The sequence below is a fragment of the Carassius gibelio genome, chromosome B8 (assembly GCF_023724105.1).
Source record: "Carassius gibelio isolate Cgi1373 ecotype wild population from Czech Republic chromosome B8, carGib1.2-hapl.c, whole genome shotgun sequence".
NCBI classification, from domain to species: Eukaryota; Metazoa; Chordata; class Actinopteri; order Cypriniformes; family Cyprinidae; genus Carassius; species Carassius gibelio.
Window position 1 is genome coordinate 13,126,352 of NC_068403.1, and position 23,795 is coordinate 13,150,146.

Sequence of the window (23,795 nt, forward strand, 5' to 3'; positions counted from 1 at the left end):
TTGCATTTAAAGTATATGTGGCCTTTATTTCTTTAGGAAGTGATGGATAAAATGATGGACTGGGTTGCATAGAGGGTTTGTGAGCAGATATGAGAGGGATGACCTGCTTCGGATGTCTATAGACAGATACTACAGGAATTTTCAGCTTGAGAAAGCAATGAATCTATGACACACTGTCCAGGCGGGCTGGCCTGTGGATACATGTCATGTTATTGAAAGCCACTTGACTAATGGTTTCCACCATGCATGAAGCCATGAAATTACGAAGCAATGGCTAATTCAGTGACGGTGCCTTGTTTACCGTTTGGTTTCTGCTTTATTTTGATTTTTGGAGATGGAATTTAAAGGAGACAGTGAGAAAAGAAGCGCCTGTGTCTGATCCGCCGATGTGTGTGACGGAAAAGCAGAGCTGGATGTCAACCTGTGAAGTCCTCTGAGGAATTGGATCCAAACCAAGAGGAAAGACTCTGAATGAAGTGTCTCTCCATTTTCACTCTTAGCTCAAGAGGAACAATAGCAGATGCAGTTGATAGGAAATTCGCATTCTGAGCAGCAGAGTATTTCAAGAGTTTGAGAGGGTTTCTGTTTTCTTTTTCACACACATTCTAACCAAGCCTCTAAACCAGTGCAACACCATTGTGTCAGTCAGGCCTCCCGCTGGAGCATGGATCTTCTGTGACAGTGGGACTAGATAGTATTCGAGCATGCCGTCCTGTCAGAATGCAGGCCATGCTGTCACCTTCAGCCCTCCACTAGTAACATCTATAATTACTCACTGGGTGGTTTGGGTGTGGGGAAAAAACCCTGAAATGGGTCAGCAGGGCCTTTGGGTTCAGGATAGACAGCAGCAGCTGTATTTAAATCTGACAAGTGATTAACTTTGATTCTAAGAAACTTTGGGGGGAATTTGTATACTGTATATATATTAAAAAAAAATGTTTTTTTTTTTGTTGTTGTTGTTGTTTTTCAATTAGTGTTGCTGGATGGCAGAAAAAGGGATGACGGAGCTGTCCAATAATGTGGTGCTGAAATGCAGTTGCAGCATGAACATCTCTGGGTGGGCCATCTCATGCTGTGCTTTTTATCAGCTCTAACTCAGATTCCTGTCATCTACCAGACGTAAATGGATTTTATGTTGTAATTATTCTAGCCCTTTCAAAGTGTTTGTTGATAACAATCCACTTATTTTCCGCATCACAATATAACTCTGAAATGTTGTCTTATAAACAGAACCCTCAGTTGCCTAGAAAATTGTTTATTTGTTCTAGCTAATTCAAACAACTTTAAGTATTTTCGCTTCAAAATTTCACATTTCATTCAATGCAATGAATTTTTTTTGAAGTGCAGCTTCAGAGTGAAAATTGTTTCTATACATTTTTTTTTTCAGCGTATAAGGTAATGTAACTTATAGTTCAAGTTAACTGCCCTGCTATCAGATGAGAACAAAATTTGAACTGAATTGAGCTGGATGGTGACACTTACACTGACACTGTTATTTAAGCTGAATTGAATTAACATTGAACTGACCTGAGCTGAATAATGACGCTATTTTCTTCTGTAGAGTTTTGTAACTGATGACATTTACAACATTGGCATTGAACTGAACTGAGGCAACACGGAACTAAATGGAGCTGAATAACGACACTGTTGTAAAGCTGCTTTTTTTTACACTTATATTTTCCCGTTTATTCATGTGAAGCTGCTTTGAATCAGTCGTATTTAATAAAACGCCATATGTGACTTTGACTTGATAGTTAACCAAATATACAGGTTTTTACTGTAGCACTTGTACGTTAATTTCCTCTCTTTATTTTTACAGTGTGCGCTGAGGGTTGTATTTCGGAAGTTAACCGCTGTGAGAAATAGCTCAGGGAGTAATGAGCCGTATCTGTGGATCAATAGCGTGATGCTGTGCCGAGCGAATGTGTGAAAGAATGCGCGAGGGTGGAGTTCTGCTCTTTTACTTTCCACTCCACACAGTGCAGACGCAGAGATCTCACCGCTGTCAGAAGAGTCGCGCACTTGAACCCTGTCTTGAGTTTTTCATTTAGCAAAGCAAACCCTTTACGTTGTCATCTTTTTTTTTTCTTGTAACATTGCTGGTTTCTTAATTTGAGCGCATCACAGGGCACTCGCGGTCTCCAGGGCTCCTCCAGCACAGACGCTGAATCTCTGTCGTCCTGCTGCGGTCCTCGCTGGAGCTGTGAGATTTCAGTAAGCACCGCAGGACCCAGAACTGTAAAACTGTTTGAAGTAGAGAGCCTCCTCTTGTCCAGCGCGCCCATGGAAGGCGACGTTATGGATAAACTGGAGGACATGGCCTCAGTGTGCGAGTTCGACCCTATCACGGGGGATATTCCCGCCACCAAAGTGGAGATCACCGTATCGTGCAGGTATGAGGCAGAAATCACTTTACTGTACATTGACTCGTTCAAGCCAAAATTACTAGATTTATATGGTGCATATACTTCATGTTGGCCGCATAATATCAGTTGGTTCGATTAAAGATTATTCAAATGTTTTTTTGTTTTTTTTTCAGGTTCAGCAAATAATTTCTTATTAAAAAAAAACAAACAAAAAAAAAACTGTTTGGTCTTAAGTTGAATATTTGTTTCTTTAGAGAAAAAATATTTTTCTCCTTTCTAGGGTTATTCCGACTAGCATACATGTCCTTCACTACATCAGTATGTAGATGGTTTTGGTCTAAAGAAGCATAAAATGTTCTCCTTCTGGATCAGGCTTTAGCCTATTTTTAGCTTCATTTTTCAGAGTTAATGGAATACATATAGCCTGTCAATGGAATACATTTTTTAGGTTACACTTTATTTTAAGGTGTGCTTGTTATAGTGTAATTATACATTTAAATACTGAGTAATAACTACATGCGGTCTACTGACTGGTTATGGTTGGGATTAGGGTTTGGTTTAGGTTTACTTGCATGTAATTATGCATAATTTATAATTATTACAAAAGTAACATGTAAAGTGTAACAAGGACAGATTAAATAAAGTGTTACCATTTTTGGCTTGAGCTGCAAGGAATTTTAAGAAAATTAAGCTTTAGAAGTAGCAGTTCACAGGCAAAAATTTGATTCCAGACTTTCTGGCTTTACAGTATTGATATGAGCATAAATATCTAATATATCCAGAGATGCATCTACATAGGCAGCTTGCCCAAAGCACTTGATGTTGCTGCTCAGCTGTTTCAGAGATGCCATAAATTGTCATATTCCGTGAACATCAAGGACAGTGAAGAAAAACCTAATCTTTGCTTTCCATCAATAATAAATGTCATATTTGTCATGTTTAGTTACATGAACTGCTTGTTAGAAGAAATGCATCTTCAATTTCTTAACTAATTCTTCTTCTTTTATTAGCTTGTAAAATGTGATATTACTACTAGTTGCCAAATCATAGCATTGCAGTACTGAAGAATACAGTCAGTTTTCATTAGAGGGAGCATAAAGACCCCACCCAAATTTCCTCACGTCAATGCATACATTATTCACTACATTACAAAATAGCAGAGTTGTTTTTTTTATGTTTCTTGCAATATAATTCCTGTTGTATCTGGGTGAAAGTTTTTTTGGAAGATGCTTTTATCATCATCTTTGCTTTTAGGGCAGATAACATTGCTCTTATTAAGAATGAATCACTAAAACGCTGCTGCTGGAAAAACAGGTTTTGAGATGTAGTGAAAATGAATTTGAGTCATAGGGCTCTGCAGCCAAGACCACAGCCGGTTCATTGCTCAGACTGATAGGTGGGCTATTGCTTTTGGTTTTCAATCATCTTGAGGAGTAATGGATACTGCTGGCCTACTCAACATCTGCTATGTCTTTAATAGTCATTTATAGTCAATTATACATGCTTCAATCCAATTTAGACAAAATTATTTTACAGAATTTCCCAACTTGACAGTCAGACCATCTATTTAATGAGAGCAATTTCCTGTGCAAGTAGCTATTAACCATAAGCTCGCAAACTTCTCGACTGCAAGTTAATATTGCCTGCTGTCTTCATGAAGAAAGAAATAATACTGATTATGGGTGTAATTTGGTATGATTGTTAGCTGAATAAATTCCTCTCTTAAAGACCAAGACTTCATAACATTAGCTAAATGGGATCTTAACTGTTTTTAATGAACTAGATATAAATTGCTTTTTAAAACGGTACATTTGCAACTAAATTATTATATAGAAATACAAGCAATAGTGCCAATTACACATTACACTAAACTCTACAGTCTTTAGTAAGAAATTGTATTTCAATTTGAACTTGACATGATACATATTTGATAAGTATCATAGACCTTTAAGAGCAATTTTTTTCTACACGTTTCTTCACTTTCTCTTATATTAAAAAAAAAGTCCTAAGGGAATTCTAATGGGGTCATTATCCATTATAAAGGGATTTCTGTCATACTGTATATCTATATAGGTAATTGGTTCAAATAAGATTCTAATGGACCAGAAAAATATCTGGAGTTTAACTAATATGAGGTTGTTCAGTAGGATCTCACTTGATTCTTAAATAATTTTTGGAAGATTCTTGTTTGGTTAGGTTCCTAATTCTAATTATAAAATGCCATTTGCTTTGCTTTATTGGATTTTTTTCACTCTTCCTGCTTCTACATAACAGATAAAAAAACTCATTGGTTTTATCAAATATGTGGTCAAATTATTGATTAAAAAAATGGTTTTTTTGTTATTTTTAATTGAATTAGATTTTTGCCACCCTAATTGCTGCTGTGATTAAATCAATGAATAAGTAAATCTATTGGGCCTGAACCATTATGGCCTTCTCTGTCAGTGCAGAACATTCTCTCCAGGTCTGTGATGAGACTCTGTGTAGTGGTGGTTGAAATTATCACCCACATTTGTTCTCTGTAATTGATTTAGTTTGGGCTGATTATCAGGGGATTGTGGCAGACATGGAATGGAATCGCTTCACTTCCCAATCCAGATTCCCTTATAACCTGCTGATGTTACTAGAGAGCAGAACGTTTGGTCGGACATACCAGAGGCTTTGTGAAAATCCTCATCACAAACAAATGCTGTCCTGTGAGTGAGAGATACGCGATTGATCCAGTTGTCTGGCACTAATTTGGTTTGGGGGTTTTTGATTGGTAATATAGTCAAATGGCAGAAAAAAATGTTTGGACATACTCAGTGGGTCTTAAGCATTAGAAAGATACTTGTGTTTTAGTTATACACTACTGTTTAAAAGTTTGCAGGAACTGAGAATGCTTTTCAGAGATTTTTATTGAATTTTCATGGATTTGAAATCAATTTTAAACTTCATTTTCTTTGAATCTGATCATTCATGAACTGAACAGATAATTTTAATCATAACTCAAATGTGTACATACACATATACTGGACATCAACAAAGCTCCTTTCTGCTGGGAAATATGGTTTTAGCATGGTGTCCTTGCCAAAAACGATGTACCCCTGTTGTTATTATCCTTCAAGAGTAGCTGTCTGTGTTGTAAATGTGGAAGAATAAAGTTGCAGTTTTTGGCAAGCTTCAGTTTCAATGCAGATCCACATCCTCCTCTTAGCTGACCTTGCAGGTGAGGAACCAGATCATGGTCATGGACTACATCTACATTCACTCTGCACCCCTCTGCTGCTAGCCTCTCTGGGCTCTGCTCTGCTGAGAAGGGCTCTGTCTGGTGGGTTTCTACAAACCTGGAGATGATTTACGGTTGGGGTTTAGCTCCATTCTCAGCAAGTGACTTGATTCCAAATGGAGCCGTGGTTTATTGTAAGCCGTTATTGTTCTTTTGCTATTCGTTCAGCTCCAGTGACTTTTATTGCTGGATTTCCTCATTTGATTATATATTCTTGAAAAATGAAGTACCTTTATACTCCTTTGTGTCCTGCTTCCAACATATCTTCCTTCCAAGAAAATTTGCTGACCCTCAGGTGACTGAAGGGGTACCTAGATGAATTGTTTCTTCATCTGAACAGATTTGAAGAAATTATTTCACTTGCTCATCAAAGGATCCTCTGCTGTGAAAATCCACCAATATGTTTGACTGTTTTCTCTTCTAAACAGTGCTTGACCTGTGCATATTTCACCCCTGCTTTAGATAAGATTACTTTTTCATTGGAGTAAACAATATTAAGGATACAGTACTTTTGTATTTTAGCTGGATGCTATTTTTTTGTTAAAACATCTTAATACATTTGTTTATTACAAACACAGTTTTAGCTTCACAAGATATTATTTTATGGACTGTAGTTGTGTGGATTACTTGTGATATTTTAGTCAGCTGTTTGAACTCTCGTTTTGAGAGGATCCATAGGCAAGTGATGTACTGCTAAAGTTTCCAAATGTTCTGATGATGCAAACTCAACTGCATCTTGAATAATCAGAAGGTGAGTAAACCTTCAGAAAATATTCATTTTTGGATTGACTGTTTCTCTAAATGCCACCAAATGAAAAACAATCAGGGCTGATTTTGCAGATGCTACTTGAACTTTAACTGGTGATGAAACAAGTATCCAAAGTGAGACTGGGAGAAAGAGAAATGTGAAAGATGGATGGATGAATTAATTGACTGGATAGATGGATGGATGGTGAGGTCTTCAGTGTGTGATAAAGATGCAGAATCAATGCCAAAAGATGTGAGATGCCGAATGAGGCGCAGAGATTTACAGTCATTATGTATTCACACTGTAATCTACTGCAGAAGTGGTTGTGTGAGTGTCCTAGTTTATGCATTGTTTTCATCTATTCTCTATTCACATCTTTTTGTCCTGTTTTTGCAATGATTTTTGTCTGTAGATTTGATTGCCATAATTGACATCTAGAGGAATCAACCGATATTACAACGCCTCAATTTTAAACCTTTAGGAATAAGTCTGTGATATGGCCAGTATGTGATTAAAATGAAATCATAGGTTGGTAGATAACAGGTTTTAGGAGGAGGGACTGAGTGTCTGACCTCTGCGTGTCACTGAGGGAAGCGCTTAATATGGTGAATAGTCAAACAGATGGTTGAGGAAAAAAAACACAGCTGCTGAACGGATGGATGGGCTGGGTGAGAGCTTGGACAGTTTCTAATTGAGCTGGCTGATTTAGTAAGCATATAAATGTGTCAGTAGAGCGAGTGTGGGTATGCCTGTGTTTTTACAGAGGATGGTGTCGAATCAAAGAACTCAAAACGGCTGTCTCACAAACCCAGAATTCTCTTGTGTGCTGTTCGCGAGCGTTGTGTGATGTGACAAAGATACTGGGAATAACAAGAGGCTTGTCTACACTTGCAATTCAACTCTGATCATTATTGGGCTTATTCAGTCAAGTGCAGCTGACCCTTTGTTGAAATGAAAACACATTGATTGCATCAAAGTTTTGAACTCCTGTTTGTCAAAACAACAACTGACTCGTCTGATTAATATCAGCATTGATGCTTTTACATCACTACTAGTAGCCTAGCTGTTTATTACCACCAATTTGTTCTTGGTTGTTATTGTAATGTTATTGGTTGGTTGGGTGTGTAACAACACTATTGCTTAAAAGCAACATGTTTTTGTTTTCTTTAATCAAAATATAATTACTTGATCCAAAATACTGATATCTTCATGAAGGCACTGACAGGTGGACCACCAGAGCAAACACTATTTAGCATAGTAAACAGAGATGGGAGAAGGTATGTTTTTGGCTTTTTTCCTTCGTGACTTGCATTACGGTACTTACTTTCTTTCTTTGATCTGGGTTTGCTCGGATACGTTTCTCAATAAGTTTTTTAATAAATATTATCTTATAAAGAATTTTTGTGGTAATTATAATTTTGCATTCCTCTACCTCTTTGTGTAAAAAAAAAAAACATTATTTACATACAAAACAACACAATGCTTTCTCTGTTATCATATTAATTTACTCTCACATAACTCATTGTGTATCACAAGTTTTTAACGGTACACCAAAAGTTTGTGATGGTTAAGATTTTTTTAGAATGTTCTTAAAAATGTCTTAAGCTCACCAAAGCTTTATTTTTTGTTGTTGTTCAAAAGACAATAAAAGCAGTAATATTGTGAAATATTATTACAATTTAAAATAACAGTTTAAACAGCAGAATTTTCAACAGCCATTGCTCCAGTACTCTGTGTCACATGATCATTTCAGAAATTATTTTTAAAATGCTGATTTGGTTTTCAGGAAACATTTCTTATTATCATCAGTTATGAAAACCGGTTTCCTGCTTAATATTTTTGTGGAGTGTTTTTTAATTAAAGCAAACTTCATACAAAATGTATTTTTGAAAATCTTTTGTGACATTATTGTTTTATTACTGTCACTTTTTATCAATTTAATGCATCCCAATTTAATGCTGAATAAAAGTATAAAATTCTTGCAAAAAATTGTATTGACCCCAGTGCATAAATATGCATAAATATTGCATCAGAGCTGTTGGTTATTCAGTGTTACCATCTGTTAAAATGAGTCATATAGTCCTTACAAGTGTAGGCTGAAAACTAATGTCTTGCTACTCTAATCACACCATCACTAACACTTTAGTGATTTTTTAATTAGTTTTTTATTTATTTTATTTATGTTTTATTATTTGTACTGTCCTCTGTAATCAAATACTCAATATATCTATCATATAAAGAGGTAACTCAACTTAAATGAGCACCATAGATCAGTATTTATGATTAACTGTCACATTAGTTGCATTTATAAGCTATTGAGCGAGAGACATGCAAAACAAGATTGTTGGCCCTCTGGATTGTGACTTCACTAAAGTTTTTTTGGGAGATTTATGCGTTGTTTATGAATTGCATTTGCCAAGATTTAATTACACTGTTTAATTCTTGTTGATGAGATGGAAAAATGCTGACGCCCCTATTCTTCTGTAATTACTCCTTGAGAAATGCAATTCATATTGCATTTAATGAAACACTATAAAAGGACTTCCTAGGTCTTAGAAGTGGCACAGGACCTTTGAGAGACATTCTAATGTTCTGTTTGTTTGCCAGTGCCCAGTGTGCCTTTAGGTGACAGTTAGATAGAGCCCTAATACAGTAAATTACACCCTGCTGGCCATCTTTTGTTTTGACTCATGGGAAATGTTTCGCCTGGTGTTGTTCATACTCAGTCCTGCTCTTGGCTTTGTTCAGAGTTCATCAAATAGCCATGATGATAAGGACTCTCCATTGACCAGAGAGTCTGTCACGGTGGTAATACCCCTGTCAGGGTGGCCAGACTACAACAGTTTTCATTCCAGACAACATGATGAGCGATATGATCCTTTCCCCTCCTCCACCTCCAGGTCTGTGGCTTTGGGCTGAGATGCACTCTGAATTTTCTCTTTGCCCCTCTTAACCAGATAGCAAGTTGAATTACTTTTTTTCTGCTTCTTTGAACCAATGAGGATTCATTGGCTGGCTGAGGAGTTTAGAATCTATTTTGCTCCCTCAGGCTGAAATAGCTTCTCCCGCATGAGGGTGCCAATTACAGTGCCACTGGGTTCTGGGAGAGCATGGGTGAGAAGGGGACTGGATCACAAGTCCAATAGTGTCAGACCACTTCCTTAGCAAAGAGAAAGAACTGATCTGTGGTGCTAATATCACCAAAGTGAGATGTGATATAGCATCACAAACAACAACACAGAACACTATGATTCAGTGTAAGTATTCAGGATAGTGTTTACTAGGAATGTTAATACCGTAGATCAAAAATAAACACAGAAAAGGGCCAAATCATAAAGAACTGAATCAAATGATCTTTTACAAGAGATCATTTACGCTGTTGTAGTTCATTGTACTACTAAAACTTCTGTAACTCAAAACATTAATTGATATAATTTCCAAGATGATCCTGCCTCTCTTGCCTCCTCTTTCATTCTTTTTTGTTTTTGTTTTTGTTTTGAAGAATGTTTTAATGGTTGCACATACCATGAAAGTCCAATAACAGAATGTACATTATGTGTGTGTGTGTATACAGGTGAATTTCAATAAATTAGATTGTCATGGAAAAGTTCATTTATTTCAGTAATTCAATTTAAATTGTGAAACTTATATATTAAAAAAAAATAATGCACACAGACTGAAGTAGTTTAAGTCTTTGGTTGATTTAATTGTGATAATTTTGGCTCACATTTAACAAAACCCCACCAATTCATCTCAACAAATTAGAATACTTCATAAGACCAATAAAAAAAAAAAACATTTTTAGTGAACTGTTGGCCTTCTGGAAAGTAGGTTCATTTACTGAACATGTACTCAATACTTGGTAGGGGCTCCTTTTGCTTTAATTACTGCCTCAATTCAGGTGCCAAATCCTGCTGGAATATGAAATCAGCATCTACAAAAAGCTGGTCAGCAGAAGGAAGCATGAAGTGCTAAAACATTTCTTGGTAAACGAGTGCAGTGACTTTGGTTTCCAAAAAACACAATGGAATGCAATCTAGATAGATAGATAGATAGATAGATAGATAGATATACTCTTCTTAGTGGTATATATGTTAACCCTCTGAAAGAAAGCATGACATGACAAGCAAGGTATTGATTAATGGTTGATTAATTAAATAATTATTTTTGTTTAAATGTATAATAAATGTCCTGTCTTTTATGGCTAAATTTAAACCTTTCTTACACACTTCTCACATTGAAAGTTTTCTAGGATTCCTCATAAGATGTAGTCGTGCCTCAAAGCCCAGAGGAGTTAATTTGAACATACGGTATGTGTTTGAACATCAGAGATCTGTCAGAGCCTCTATATGTTCAGACAGTTAAGCCCATTTTTAAGACTATAGAGTTATTGCTCTCCAGAAGCCTTTATTTCAACAGTTTTAACAGTAGGTCATTAATCATAAAACACTGTTGTAATGCCCTTAGTACTGCAAATTTTCAGCTTTTCAAACTTTCTAAGGTCTGTATCATTTATTACATGCCTTTTTAAAATACAGACGGAACAGAAAAAAATCATGTGACTTCAAGTCAGTTTTATCCTGTTTTATAAAACATTGTCTGTGTGCAGTTAAATGTTTGCTTCTTGCTTTAAGCGGCAGCTTCTGTCCCTATAAATAAACTTTTTGGTCATTGGGTTCTCAAGGGTCTCTATTGAACGGTAAAGGATTGTGAGACTCATTTAAAATGTTTTCAGTTGGAGGGATGTTTAAAAAGTGAATTGACTGTCTTTTTTTTCTGTGTCTGTTTGATACGACAGCATGCATTAAGAGTGTGGAGCTGACACTCATCGGTGTTAGAGAACAGTTTCTGAATTTTCAAACAGCCATTATACAGTCCAGCGCCACATATAAATTTAATTAAAAGATATTGTGACAGAAATGAGATATTTTTCAATACTATTGAATCAAATCAAAGGTTTTTTTTATTGTTTTCATTAAGCCCGTCTCAATTTTCTAGGTGTACAATGTTCTATTTATAGTCCTTTCAGACTCTCAGAGAGTTTGTTGAAACCGCATGCCAGAATAACTTTCTGTATCAGTCTGCTCTGATTCAACAATCCAGTTCATTAAATAGATGTCAAACACTGAATGGGATGCAGAACTGTTAGGGTGCTTTCACAAACCTATAGTTCGATTCATTTGGTCCGAACCAAGGGCAAACAATTATACATTGTAGCATTTTTCAACTTTTTTGGTTCCTTTTCACACCACACTGATTGCTTTGGTCCGTACCAGTTGAAACGAACCAAAATGCAGTCACATGACAACATCTACATCACTCATTGGCCATGACGTATTTCCTAAACTTTTTTTCGTTTGGTCAGAATTTACGTGCGGGAAAATTCCAACATAAGAGTAAAAGTCAGCAAACAACACGGAGACAATACAACTACACGACAACACGACTGCACGGGCTGGTTTTGTCCCTGGCCATAATCTATTATATTGTTTGTATACACCACAACATGCAAAAAATACATTTCTATAATGAAGCGCGGATGCGGCTTGAAACAACATTCTAATGCACTGCAAGCGGGAATCGCTCGTAACTTCAAGCGGAGTGCATTAATTCTTCTTAACTCTGACATGCTCATGGTCATCTGACCAAATTTCTATGAGGCTCTGCACCTCCTCACTAGGGCTGGGATAAACGATTATTTTTTAAACGATTAATCTAGCGATTATTTTTTCGATGCATCGATTAATCTAACGATTAATTTTTTCAGACCCATTCGATTTCGATTATCTCCCCATTAATTGACTTCTAACAATTTATACATGTTGATTTACATATCTGAATGAAAAAAATCATGAATTCCTTAACATTGCAATATGTTTATTGCTCTTAAAATTACAAAATAAAAGACTAAGGGGCCGTTCACATATCGCGCCTAAAAACGCGTGGAAAACGCTAGGCGCACCGCTTTCTCCTTCTTTCCAAAGCGCTCGGGCAGAAGCGCTCCTGAGGCGTCTGCCTTTGCTAAGCAACCATGCGTGCTCTCTCCATGAAGACGCGGAAATTTCAGCAAAGGATAAATGCATTTGCAGCACTAAAAATCGCTTGCAGTAGCTCTGCTACTAAATTTATTTCAAAATGGCAATCCATATATAGCTATGATCAGCTGTTCCTTCATCTTAGCTAAGTTTTCAACGTTGTTATGGGAAAGGATGAAGCTGATTGGTTAGTTCTTGTCACATGACCCGCGGTGCGCTTGCGGCTTTCTGAAAAGATGAAATGTTTTTAACTCGATGCGCGTCGTGACCGCATCGCTTCCATTATGAGCGCGCATGCCGCGCGCCTACATTGGAAATAACGAACTTGCGCGCGCAAAAGACACGAAATGTGAACGGCCCCTAAGAATGCATTACTTTGCACTTGTATAGAGATTGAAGCCTTGAAAACACATAGCTTACTGAAACAAGCTTACTGAACACATAGGGCCTAGCTTACTGAAAAAAAGTTCTTCTTTCAGATGAAAATAACTACAACTTGATGTCTAGCATTCAATAAAAAAGGTCACCCAAAATACTTGTTTAGAGCAATTGAAAGAATACAGTAACCAATGTAAACTTGAGGGCTTTCAGCTAATACAGAGAGTGCTTTTCCAAAAAAAAAAAAAAAAAAAGAAAAAAAAAAATTTTTTTCGCCCTTTTTCTATCGTGTTTAAAGATTTTGATTAATATGCACGAGAGATAGAGCAAGAAGCGCTCGTGTTATTTGAAGACTGTGAGTGCGCGCGCACAGCCGGGGCTCTCTCTCGTACACGCCCCGTCAGGCTTAGCAGTCATTCTATTCTACGTCACTCACCGATCAAATAAGGCTTTGACAGCCGCCAAAAAAAAAGAAGTGTCTTTTGGGAAGTTACCATCTACTTCTGATGAGGAGAAGACAGGAATCTTGCGCCTCTCCATTCCAGAAGAACAACAGTGAGCATCAAAGTTATGCCTTCTTTCTTTGCGTGAACATTTGGGCGGCATCGTGCAAATCTTACCACATCATGACATAGACATGTGCGAGAATGTATAAACGAGACATTTTAGGAGGGCGTGGACAAGTCTTAAATTTGATAAAGAATATCTTTTTGGGTTTGAGACTTCAGTCTTTGCAACTTTAGGGATCATATCTATTCATAAACAGCTTGTAACACTCCAAACAGAAAGGAAAACTTGAAATCGCATTATATGACACCTTTAATAGGCCTGCTTCCGTTAACTTTTATGTTAACATTGTCAATGGCCATCAACATACACTGTACTTCATCTGAGGATTGAATCCCTTGTGCTTTATGTCCATTTAAGGTCTCTAAACATGGGTACCAATTGATTTGGATAGATCTTTGGGGCCTTCCTTTGTTTCAGCCACTGCTGTTACATCCAGAGATCTGGATGTTTTTTTTTTATGGCCGTCATTTCCTAAACCTTAGGATTGGGTGAGATGGTGAGGGTCAACCCCGTAGTCCAATGAGAGGTCCTCTTTTAGGTGGTTGTGAGTGCAGAAGGTCTCCCTTCTTGTCCTGCTCAATGTGTCTGGCAGTTGTCTTGGCATCTTATCTGATGGTTCTGTACTTTTGTTTATGTTTCTACACCAATATCCCATTAATGTGTTAAATCTCCCTCCACAACATTTAGAGAGGGGCCCTGCCATAATCTGGTCCTTGGAATGCCAATCTGACTGTTGTTCACTACATAAGAGAGATATGATTGTGAGAGATTAAGTGATATGACATTCCTTTAAGATGATGAACAGGTTAAAATAATAATTATAGATAGTTTGTGTATTTATAATGCAGATAAAGCTGTGTTTCCAGCATCTGCATAATTTGTCTGCATAATTTTTCTGAAGCAATGATGGTAGAGCTGCTTCTATTTTGTGTTGTTGCTCTGCTAATGTTTTTGTAGCCATATGCTGTTCCTTATGCTTTCAAATGGATCACTGAATTTTTGGAGGGACTGGAGAATAATGATGGAAGTGTATCTTGCTTCAAAACACAGAGAAAATGACAAAAAAATATAATGTCAAGAGATGTTTTTGTGGCTGCTAATGGAAGGCGATGGATGGTTTCTGAAATTACATGTAAATGAGAGCTCCATTACGGCCTTTGTATAATTTTATGCCGGAACTGTTTGACCGAAGTGACCTAGTTTATCAGTCCTTAATTGACTCTCTTTTCCTTCCTGTTTCCCCAGAAATCTGTTAGATCGGGACACCTTCTCCAAGTCTGATCCTTGTAAGTACTTCTCTTTTTTTCTTAGCTGAAGCACTTGTTTTTAAACCTAAAATCATTTTAAAATCTATTTTTTAAACCCAGTCTCCAGGCTTCGTACTCCACTGACATATTGTTTTCCAGTTCGGTCTCTTCGTCACCTCTCCGTCTTTCTTCTGCTTTCCACACTTTGCCTGTAAAATTGTCTACTCTGCTATTTCTCCAAGTTGCAGAAAATGCATGCATAGAATTTGCATCACAATGTGACAGCTTTTCTTCACTATCAACAGAAATGCAGAAGTGCTTAATATATGCAGAGCATGAGCTCAGCCCCCTGAATACAAATGCTTCTTGAGTCATGGGGACATTTAGACATGTGTACAGTAAATCTCTTGCTGAAGACATGAGATTATGAAATAGAGAGCAATGGGTCAAATAGTCTGGCCACCTTTGCAATTCTAATCTTTGCAAGAACATTCACATTTACTAGGCATTGCTCTTTCATCAAGGAGATGTATAATTCTGTTAATCTTCATCATGCTCCAAATTGTTGTATGTGTAAAATGAATAACTTTGAAATAAACCTATTTATTTTCCTTTCAAATATTTTTGTATTGACCCAATAAAAACCCAGTAGGTAGATATTGGCTCTTTACCCTTATGTTGAATCCCAAAGCAGGTGTGGACATTTGGCTCCACAAAAAAACTCACAGTGAATTTCTTTTACATTATTAATTTAGGGGTAAAATGAAGTTTGATATAAACAAACCATGCCAATAAATATGTGCTGCATTTCCCTCTAAGACACAAATCTAACACAACAAAAACAAAAAAAGAGCAGTTAAGAAAGCATCTTATCATAATGATGTAGATGTTTGCTCAAGCTCTGCAATTTGGCACTCCAGTAAAGTCCAGTCATGTTTTTTTTTTATTACACTTTTTTTAACAAGCAGTTTTACAAGTACTAAAGTGTCAGTATCACGCTCAGTTTGAACTTTGAAGCTATGTAATGTTACTTGTGTCTTTTTATTTGTGAATGCAAGTTATTCAGAATACGTTTTCTTTCATTTTAGAGTTAATGTTTTTTAAAGATAATATTGTGAATAAAATAGTTCACTTAAAAAAAAATAGCGTTATCACTTTTTTGTTCCATATCCACATGTCTAACAAAAGGAGATGTTAGGCAAAATGATGTCAGTCATTTAATTTTTCACATACTTGAATGGTGAATGAAAATGTCTCTCTGTCTGTCAATTTGAGTGCCACATTTATTTATATTCTCAAAAAAAAAAAGTTTTTGTATAATAGTAATGTAATTGTTTGTAGGTGTAAAAGCGTAATAAATCAAAGTCTAAAATTAATTTAATCAAAGCCTACTAATTAATCAGTGAAATGATTGATGGTTAGTCAGTTAATAATTCTAATAATCATTATTAGAATGCTACATTGTATAAAATAATTTATCAATATTGTATAAGGCAAATAATTCGGCTTGTGATTTCTTCAAAATTCTATACACAAATTATAGGAAATTAAGTCTGTTTCTCAGGAGGAAAATGTAAGCGGGAAACTCATTTTATTCAACTTTATTCTCTGTTTCATTTCATTATTGTCAATAAGAAAAATTGAGACATTAACAAAAGACCTCGTTTGTGATGTTTCTTTTCTGTGGGTTTCTAAGCTTCTCATTGTTCAGCTTTTCATTAGAGATGCATCTACAGTAACTGTAACATAAAAGCTTTTTCTTCAAAATGAAAAAGATGCTGATTTCTCTCTCTCTCTCTCTCTCTCTCTCTCTCTCTCTCATCTTCTCAGTGTGTGTTCTGTACACTCAGGGAGTGGAGTCTAAGCAGTGGCGTGAGGTAAGTGTCCACGTTCAGGAACAAACCTACAATCAGCTCTGACAGAGGCTCCCTCATTTGCCCTAATCAGCTCTGCATATCCTCTCTATATCTCCGCCCCCTTCAGTGTCACCGCAACCCTCTGGTGCCCATCACTGCCCATTGATTCTCCTGTTGAATATTCATGAATTTGTCCCCATGGCAGTGATTGACTGTTAAGATGATTGTACACTTTCTGTTAGCGATTAGCATTAAAGTCGATCTGGCTCTAAAGTTACGGGCCAATGCATGTGTAATGCTTCCCAGCTCACTAAACGTGATTTTTCACACCTAAATTGCGTTGAGCTGGAGGACCCGACCCCTTGGATTTTGGCAGGTCATTGCAATCAGCTGAAAATCGGACATCCTCAGGCTATCATATTCATCACTGAGCTAGCAAAAAAGACCTTGAGTATGAAAAATTGTATTGCGGTTCTCTTTTGCAAGTCTTGGTTTGTGTTTCAGACTCTTTTAATTGAATCCCCTATTAGCGGATGACGGCTGTTCTAGCAGGTCTTCTCATGGCTGATGTGAATGTGTCAAAGCAGTCGTAAATGTCAGGATGTGCGCATGAGGAGCTGTAACAACTTTTTGACCCAAAATAAAACTGGTACCGGTGTCGATTTTCCTTCTTCACAGATGGTTTTTTTGGAACACCTTTCTCTTATGATGAAAGATGACGGCATACATAACACGGAGCAGGCTGCTAACTCTGATTGTCTGTGTAGACGGTTTCTCCATGCCTCTGCTCATGTAAGATGCCTCTTGTTTGGGTGTAATACCAACCGCTGTGGAAAAGAGGCAGTCAAGCTGTAAGGGATTGATAAGGATGGAGTTGTCTTTGTGTGTTTTTCTGTTCTCAGAAGGAGATTTGGGAGTATGTGTGTCTGTCTCTTTATTACTAACACAGCATAAGCACCTTACTTTGACAAGAGGATTGTGTCTATGGTTTGGCTACAGTATCTCACATTCTTGTTTTCTATATTTTATTGTTTACATACTAATAAGCAACTAACTACTGAATTTATGCATTAAAGTGATCTTACCATGGATAATAGTATTGTCGTGAATGTGTAGAAAATTAGCTGTAACACACAGTCTAGAGTAGCTTAATACTTTTAACAAAATTGTATTTTTTTTAGCTGTTAAGATATAGTTCTTTAGATAGAGTTCAGCAAAAAACAAAAAGCAAAAAAAAAACATCAACAACAAAATAAAAAAAACAACAACTGTATGACTTGTTCTTCTCTGTGAAACACAAAAGATAATATTTTGAGAATTTTTTTCTCTATATAGTGGAAGTAAATAGTAGGCAAAATTGTTTGGTTACCAACATTATTGCATATATTTTTTTTTTATGCTGAGAAGAAGAAAGAAATTCATTCAAGTTGGGAACAACATGAGGATGAGTAAATGTTGACTTTTATGAAGCTGAAATTGTGTTAAACTAGAATGATATGCTTAAACTACCACATTATATTGTAAACATTATAAACGCTTCCCATTATATGAGCTGGCTGTGACTGCACAAACTGATGGACGAGCGGAAAATGCATCAATGTGCTTTGCTTGGCTAGACAAAAAAAAAAAAAAGACCTATTCACACCAAGAACAATAACATTAATGATGGTATAATTGATAACACTTATTTTAAACGCACTCTGCAGTAATATTGCCTGCTTCATTAAATGCTCAATTTCTTTTGGATGGATTCTGGTTCATTGTCAATGTTTTAATCAGGCATTAGCTGAAAAAAAAAACTTTTTGAAAGTGATTTCAACAATAGCACTCCAGTTTTTTTGTGTGTTGGTATTGTTATTGCTGTGCTGCGGACTTCCCAATTCTTATGGAACAAATATAAAATATTATATTTAATATTACAAATATAAAATGTTATAATCATATATCTTCCTTAGTCTGGATTACATAGTTATTCTTGGTCATATACCAGCCATATACCAAGAAGTATTTCACACTCTCATCTCTTTGCTGTTTTACAAATGTAAGCCAAATCAGACAATGTTGTGTTTTATCTTTCTCCTCTTTTCTGAAGAATGTGACCTTGTGTTAATGCTCCTTTAGACATTGTTTTGCACAGTACAACAGGTTTCACCTCTTTTTCACTTTGCCTGGTTTCCCATTTAACACTCAATGGGAGGTAAAGCTTTTTCAAAAGCAGTTTGGAGATTTAAGCTGAATGTGTTCCTTTGCGCCTTCTCTCCAATAGGATTTCTGTCCAAAGGCAGTTTTGACAAAAAGGTTGGAAGCAAGTGCAATACCTGCAGAATTATGCACCATATGAAAAAACGTAAAAGGCTTTATGTGCAGCAGCAGGTTAACAGAATGATTTATAGAAGATGTAAAGTCAGACTGCGAGGATGTATTAGCAGTCCATAAAGCATTATGTTATGAATCCTAATGATTTTTGCTCTTCTACTACAGAGCTTTGCTTGAGAATGTTCAGTCATTCCTAGCCTGTGCAATTATCAATGTTTCTGGCCTTGAAATACAAATTCATCCTAATTTTTATTTACTTTACAGATTTAAGTGTTATTTGTGGTTCAGGCTTCGTGATTTGGAAATTGTCTTTTAATACGAAAGTTTATGCATCTTTAAACTACTGCAGAGAACATCAGACATGCCTCAGTCTGTAAGCGTATATTACACTGAATGTTTGTGAGAGTCAGTCTGTGATGTCTGTCTTCATCACTAACAAGAGCTCTGAGGGTTGGTGTGTACTGTACGTTTAAATCACCTTATCATTCCCTTATCCCTCATATGCCGTCTCCTTAATTTCTGCATGGCCAGGGTGTTGTAACATCCTTCTGGTGATTCATTTATTTATGCATTTCTCATCTGCTTCATCTTATTTAATTATTCATGGAAAACACAATTAGCTGAGGGAACCGACAGCAGAGCATCCTTCAAGAATACACTGAAAGACGACAGGCTTCTCTTCTCTTCTCTTCTCTTCTCTTCTCTTCTCTTCTTGTTTTCTTTGACGCCTTCATTTTCTTTTCCATTGGCAGAGGATTCTAAAATGTTCATCCACCCTCTTTAATTCCAAACTCTGATTTATGTTTATTATATAAAACCAGCAGGGCAGACATCCTTACAGAAACAGTAGAAGACGAAGAGGAGCTTTTATCATTAGTGGATCGAAGGCCTTTTGCATTTTCAGAGGATGTTACACAAGGAATGTATTGAAATGTCAATGTTTATGGTTGCACAGTAATTCAGATATAGCATAGAAAGCTGGGGCCAAAGTGTTATTTGTACATTAACATAGAAATCACAGTTGTTTATGGCACTGCATGTTCTGTGGTAGATGAATAGACTGTCATTAAAGTGGCATCCCAAGCATGAGCTCAGAACTCATGAATATTCTTGAATATTTATTACTTAGTTTGCATGCCACCACTCACACACACGTATGTGCCACACATATGTACACATAACTAATTCTGAGCAGGGGGTTCTGTTGTTCATCTGTAGAAGATATACTTCACCTCTCAAAAAAATCACCTCTTGCTTTTCCAGTTTTCCCTAAGGCTGCAGAGACATAGTCAATGGAATGAACAGAGATATGGTTTGTCTTTGGCCGCACGGTGTCAACTTTTTCATTCCCATGCAGTTGTTCTCTCTCTTTTTGTGCAGTTTGGGAGAACTGAAGTCATTGACAACACCCTGAACCCAGACTTTGTGAGAAAGTACATCCTGGACTATTTCTTCGAGGAGAAGCAGAATCTGCGCTTTGACATGTGAGTTATTCCCTTTGATGCTGACACACAGGAATCTGCCTCGCTCTCCGATGAGCTGTCCCACTCTGGTCCTTCTGCTCTCGCTCTGTTTGTCTCCCTCTCTCCCAGCGCGTCCTCCTTGGTAATTATTGATGCTGCCTCTCTCTTGACTGTCATGTGTAAGGGGCTGGATCAGTGAAAGGGTGATAAATCTTTCAGATGAGTTTTATCCGCAATCTTCACGCAGCTGTTCAAACGCAAATGTGTGACGCGAGATCCCGGATGATTTACAATGTGTTCTTCCCTTCCCGTGCCTGACTGTCCATCTCACTCTCATTCACCTTCTTAAATGGGCTCTGCTGAGTTGAAAAAGGCCTGCTGCACTGCAGGCTAGACTTAATTGGAGAGTTCAGAATGCTGTCAGCGAGAAACCTTCCACGATTATGCGAATTCCTGCTCAAACCAATTCAAATATTCACAGAGCCAACCAGCTGTGCCCCTGAACAGCACTTCCACTCAAATTTGAACAGCATCAAGAATTTAAATGCACACTAAGGGGGATCTGATTTAAAGGGAAATGTATCACTTTTTCACCAGTGAAATGAAATTTAAAACATTACACTATCTTCAATTATTTGCATAGAATTATGGCAACAACTAGATGGAAATCTGAGTTTTGATTTGTTAAAGTGACAGACCTTTTCTTCTGTTATTGTGCTGTACATCCGTACAACGTATTTTCATTATAAAATGTATGATGAAAATTTACAATCAACAGATTCAGTTTCATAAAAAAAGACACATGCACAGATAAATTGTTCTCAGTATCTATGACACGGATATAGAAAATAGATGTGAAGGCAGAATTTTAATTTCTTGCTGACTTAAAGCAATGTTCTCTACAAGAAATCAGAATGTTAGCTTTATGTATGATTTAGTTCATAGGAATTCCAGATCAAGTAATGTGAGTATGGTTGAACAAACTGAGCTGTTATCCAAGAGAAAATGGAACATGCCATCATATAATCATACTAACTGAAGCTGTTTTGTTGGATTTCAGATATGACATTGACTCCAAAAGTCCAGATCTGGCCAAACACGTGAGTGTATAGAACCACTTTGTATATGCTTTTTATTCATATGTGCATGTGTGTTTGCTTGGATGTATATGAAAGTTTTTTGTGTTCATGGGCAATTGCACTCACATTTTGACATGCATGCACTTCATTCTGCGGTTGGTTTTATGCAATCTACAAAGACTGAAAAATTACATTTTGTATAATTACCTAAATTGTGCAAAACTGAAGACGTGAAGTTCAACTCTCTCTTTGACTTCTGGAGGTTCTAAATGTATCCTGCAGTGTGCTTGAATATCATTGGACATACGGACAATTTGTTTCCTATTAAACTGATGAAATGCAAGCTAAAAATTGATAGTGACAAGATATTGAGAGATGTTTTCACTTAACAATTGTGCCACATTTTTCAGCTTAAAAACAGTCATTGTCTTTCTTTGTATGCAAATTAATCTTCAAATTAGACATTTGCCTGGTGAATTTAATGGAATATATCAAATATATGAATGAAAAAATTTTATACAGAATTTTATACAGAACTTGTTCTTGCTGTATATAAGTTATATAAGTGTTCTAAAATAATAAATTGCATCATTACTTGATTTGCATAATTATATTCAGTAAAACAGGTACCAGGCAGACAGTGTGAAAATAAACAACTCTCAGTAGGGGCAAATTATGAATTATGATTTTGTATAGAACCACCCGAATGTTCTGTGTGTGTGTGTCTGTTATGATTTGGTATTCTCGCTTTCTTTTGTAATCAGTGATCATCGTGGGTGTTTTTCCTTTTCTCTCTTCTCCAAGATCTTTTCTCACTATTCTCTAACTCTTGTTTTTTATCTTCTATCCTCTTCGGCCTGACTTCTTCAAATCGTTTTTTTTTGTCTTTTTGGTTACATGATATGCTCTGTTGTTATTGTTATATTTGCGGCCTCATCTCCCTACTGGAAGCCCTCCGATTTCAACGTACGTCTCTGCCTTGCACTCCTTGACTTTTCTCTTTACCTGTACAACTCATTTCTACCCAGAACCAACCTGACTCATTCTACTCCCTCTTTTTACTTCCTATCATCCTGTTTGGCCTTCTGTGGGCCTTCTTTTGTTTGGGCCACCCTTTTGTAGGACTTCCTGGGTCAGACCTTCTGCACTCTGGGTGAGATAGTGGGTTCACCGGGCAGTCATCTGGAAAAGCCTCTGGGGTAAGAAGCTAATGCACTGTTCTATGAGCCAGGCTCACATACTCAATCAGATTGGGATGTATTCAAAGTTTTAAAAAAAGCAGCTGTATAGGCTCAGCAACTGTGCCTGAAGCCACCTCAGATAGATTACTGGCCATAGGAAACAGAGAAATGACTGCAGCTGTTCTTAAGTAGATCACCTTCAATGCCTATGGAAAAATGGGGAATTACATTTACTAAGACTAAGACGCTATTTTGACCCATTGTTTTGATTTATTTTGTACAGTTTTATTGTGTCCGCCCCTTTTCACTCAGCACTCAAGTAATTGCTTTCATTGATTTAGTGCTGAGCTACAGTGTGTGTGCACCCAGTGCCAAAGCTTGTTTGACTAATGAGTCATCTTTTGCTAATTAGGTCATAAACATGTGATACATTTTTTCTTAATTAACTTTATAGCTGTATGAAGCACACGGCCCTTGTATATTTAACCTTGGCCAAAGTTTGATCAGTTTAACCTGTCTTTCAGTTCAGATCTTGCTGAAATGAGCCTGTTGTTCAGAGCGTTATGGCTGTGGAATGATGATGGATACTCCCATCTATCCCTCACCATCTGTGTCTTATGTCAGTGTAGCAGATTAGGCTTGTCAGTGCAGATTGCGAGCGTTAATGGAGCACAACAAGAGACTTCCATTCTGCCTTTATTACTAAAGTATATCATAGTCATGCAACCGTAAAGGTGGACATTTCTTTAACTACTGGCCATGGTATTTCTTAACATTATCTCTTTCAAATGTAAAAACACTTATTTAAACGATCCTCAATAGTGTCATACATTGAAAACACTTTATTAAAACACTAAATTTGTCCAATTAAGGTAGATTTTTACACTTCTTGCATAATTTGACAATCACAGATCGATTCAGAAGTGATTTGAGATATTTGTTCAGTAAACAGCTGAGAGACAGTTGTGATTTGTGTAAAAATGGCAAAATGAAGAATTTTTAGTTCGAATATTTAATACTGTGTATTTTGTGCATTACTTTAATGTCTTATTTTTTTTATTAAAATCCACCAATAAATACTTCCAGTTGAAGAAACAAACTTGTTTAGACTACATTTAAGAGACATTTTCCCTCCGTGAGCTGGAACTGTTTTAAATCGGTGCTGCTTGGACACAATGCTAAGGGAATACAAAAGAAGTTGAAGAAGCTGAAGTTTAGAAGGAAGATGTAATGATTGCAGGGTTTAGTTAGCCTGAATATACAAGTGCTAGGGGTGGAGCAGACCCCA

The 23,795-nt window shown here is 36.7% G+C and overlaps 1 protein-coding gene across 2 annotated transcripts in view; it reads left to right on the forward strand.

Moving 5' to 3' along the window:
* Nucleotides 1-983: 983 nt before the first annotated feature.
* LOC127962906 (copine-5) overlaps nucleotides 984-23,795 on the forward strand; it is a 68,415-nt gene continuing 45,603 nt past the window's right edge. Inside the window, exons 1-7 of one of the 2 annotated variants that reach the window (XM_052562505.1) lie at nucleotides 984-2,393; nucleotides 14,611-14,651; nucleotides 16,443-16,489; nucleotides 20,165-20,268; nucleotides 21,308-21,347; nucleotides 22,278-22,292; nucleotides 22,449-22,525. In XM_052562505.1, coding sequence (XP_052418465.1) covers nucleotides 2,284-2,393; nucleotides 14,611-14,651; nucleotides 16,443-16,489; nucleotides 20,165-20,268; nucleotides 21,308-21,347; nucleotides 22,278-22,292; nucleotides 22,449-22,525 — 434 coding nt within the window. In that variant the 5' untranslated portion in view covers nucleotides 984-2,283. The remainder of the gene's footprint in view (nucleotides 2,394-14,610; nucleotides 14,652-16,442; nucleotides 16,490-20,164; nucleotides 20,269-21,307; nucleotides 21,348-22,277; nucleotides 22,293-22,448; nucleotides 22,526-23,795) is intronic. The other variant, XM_052562506.1, reaches the window with a different exon arrangement.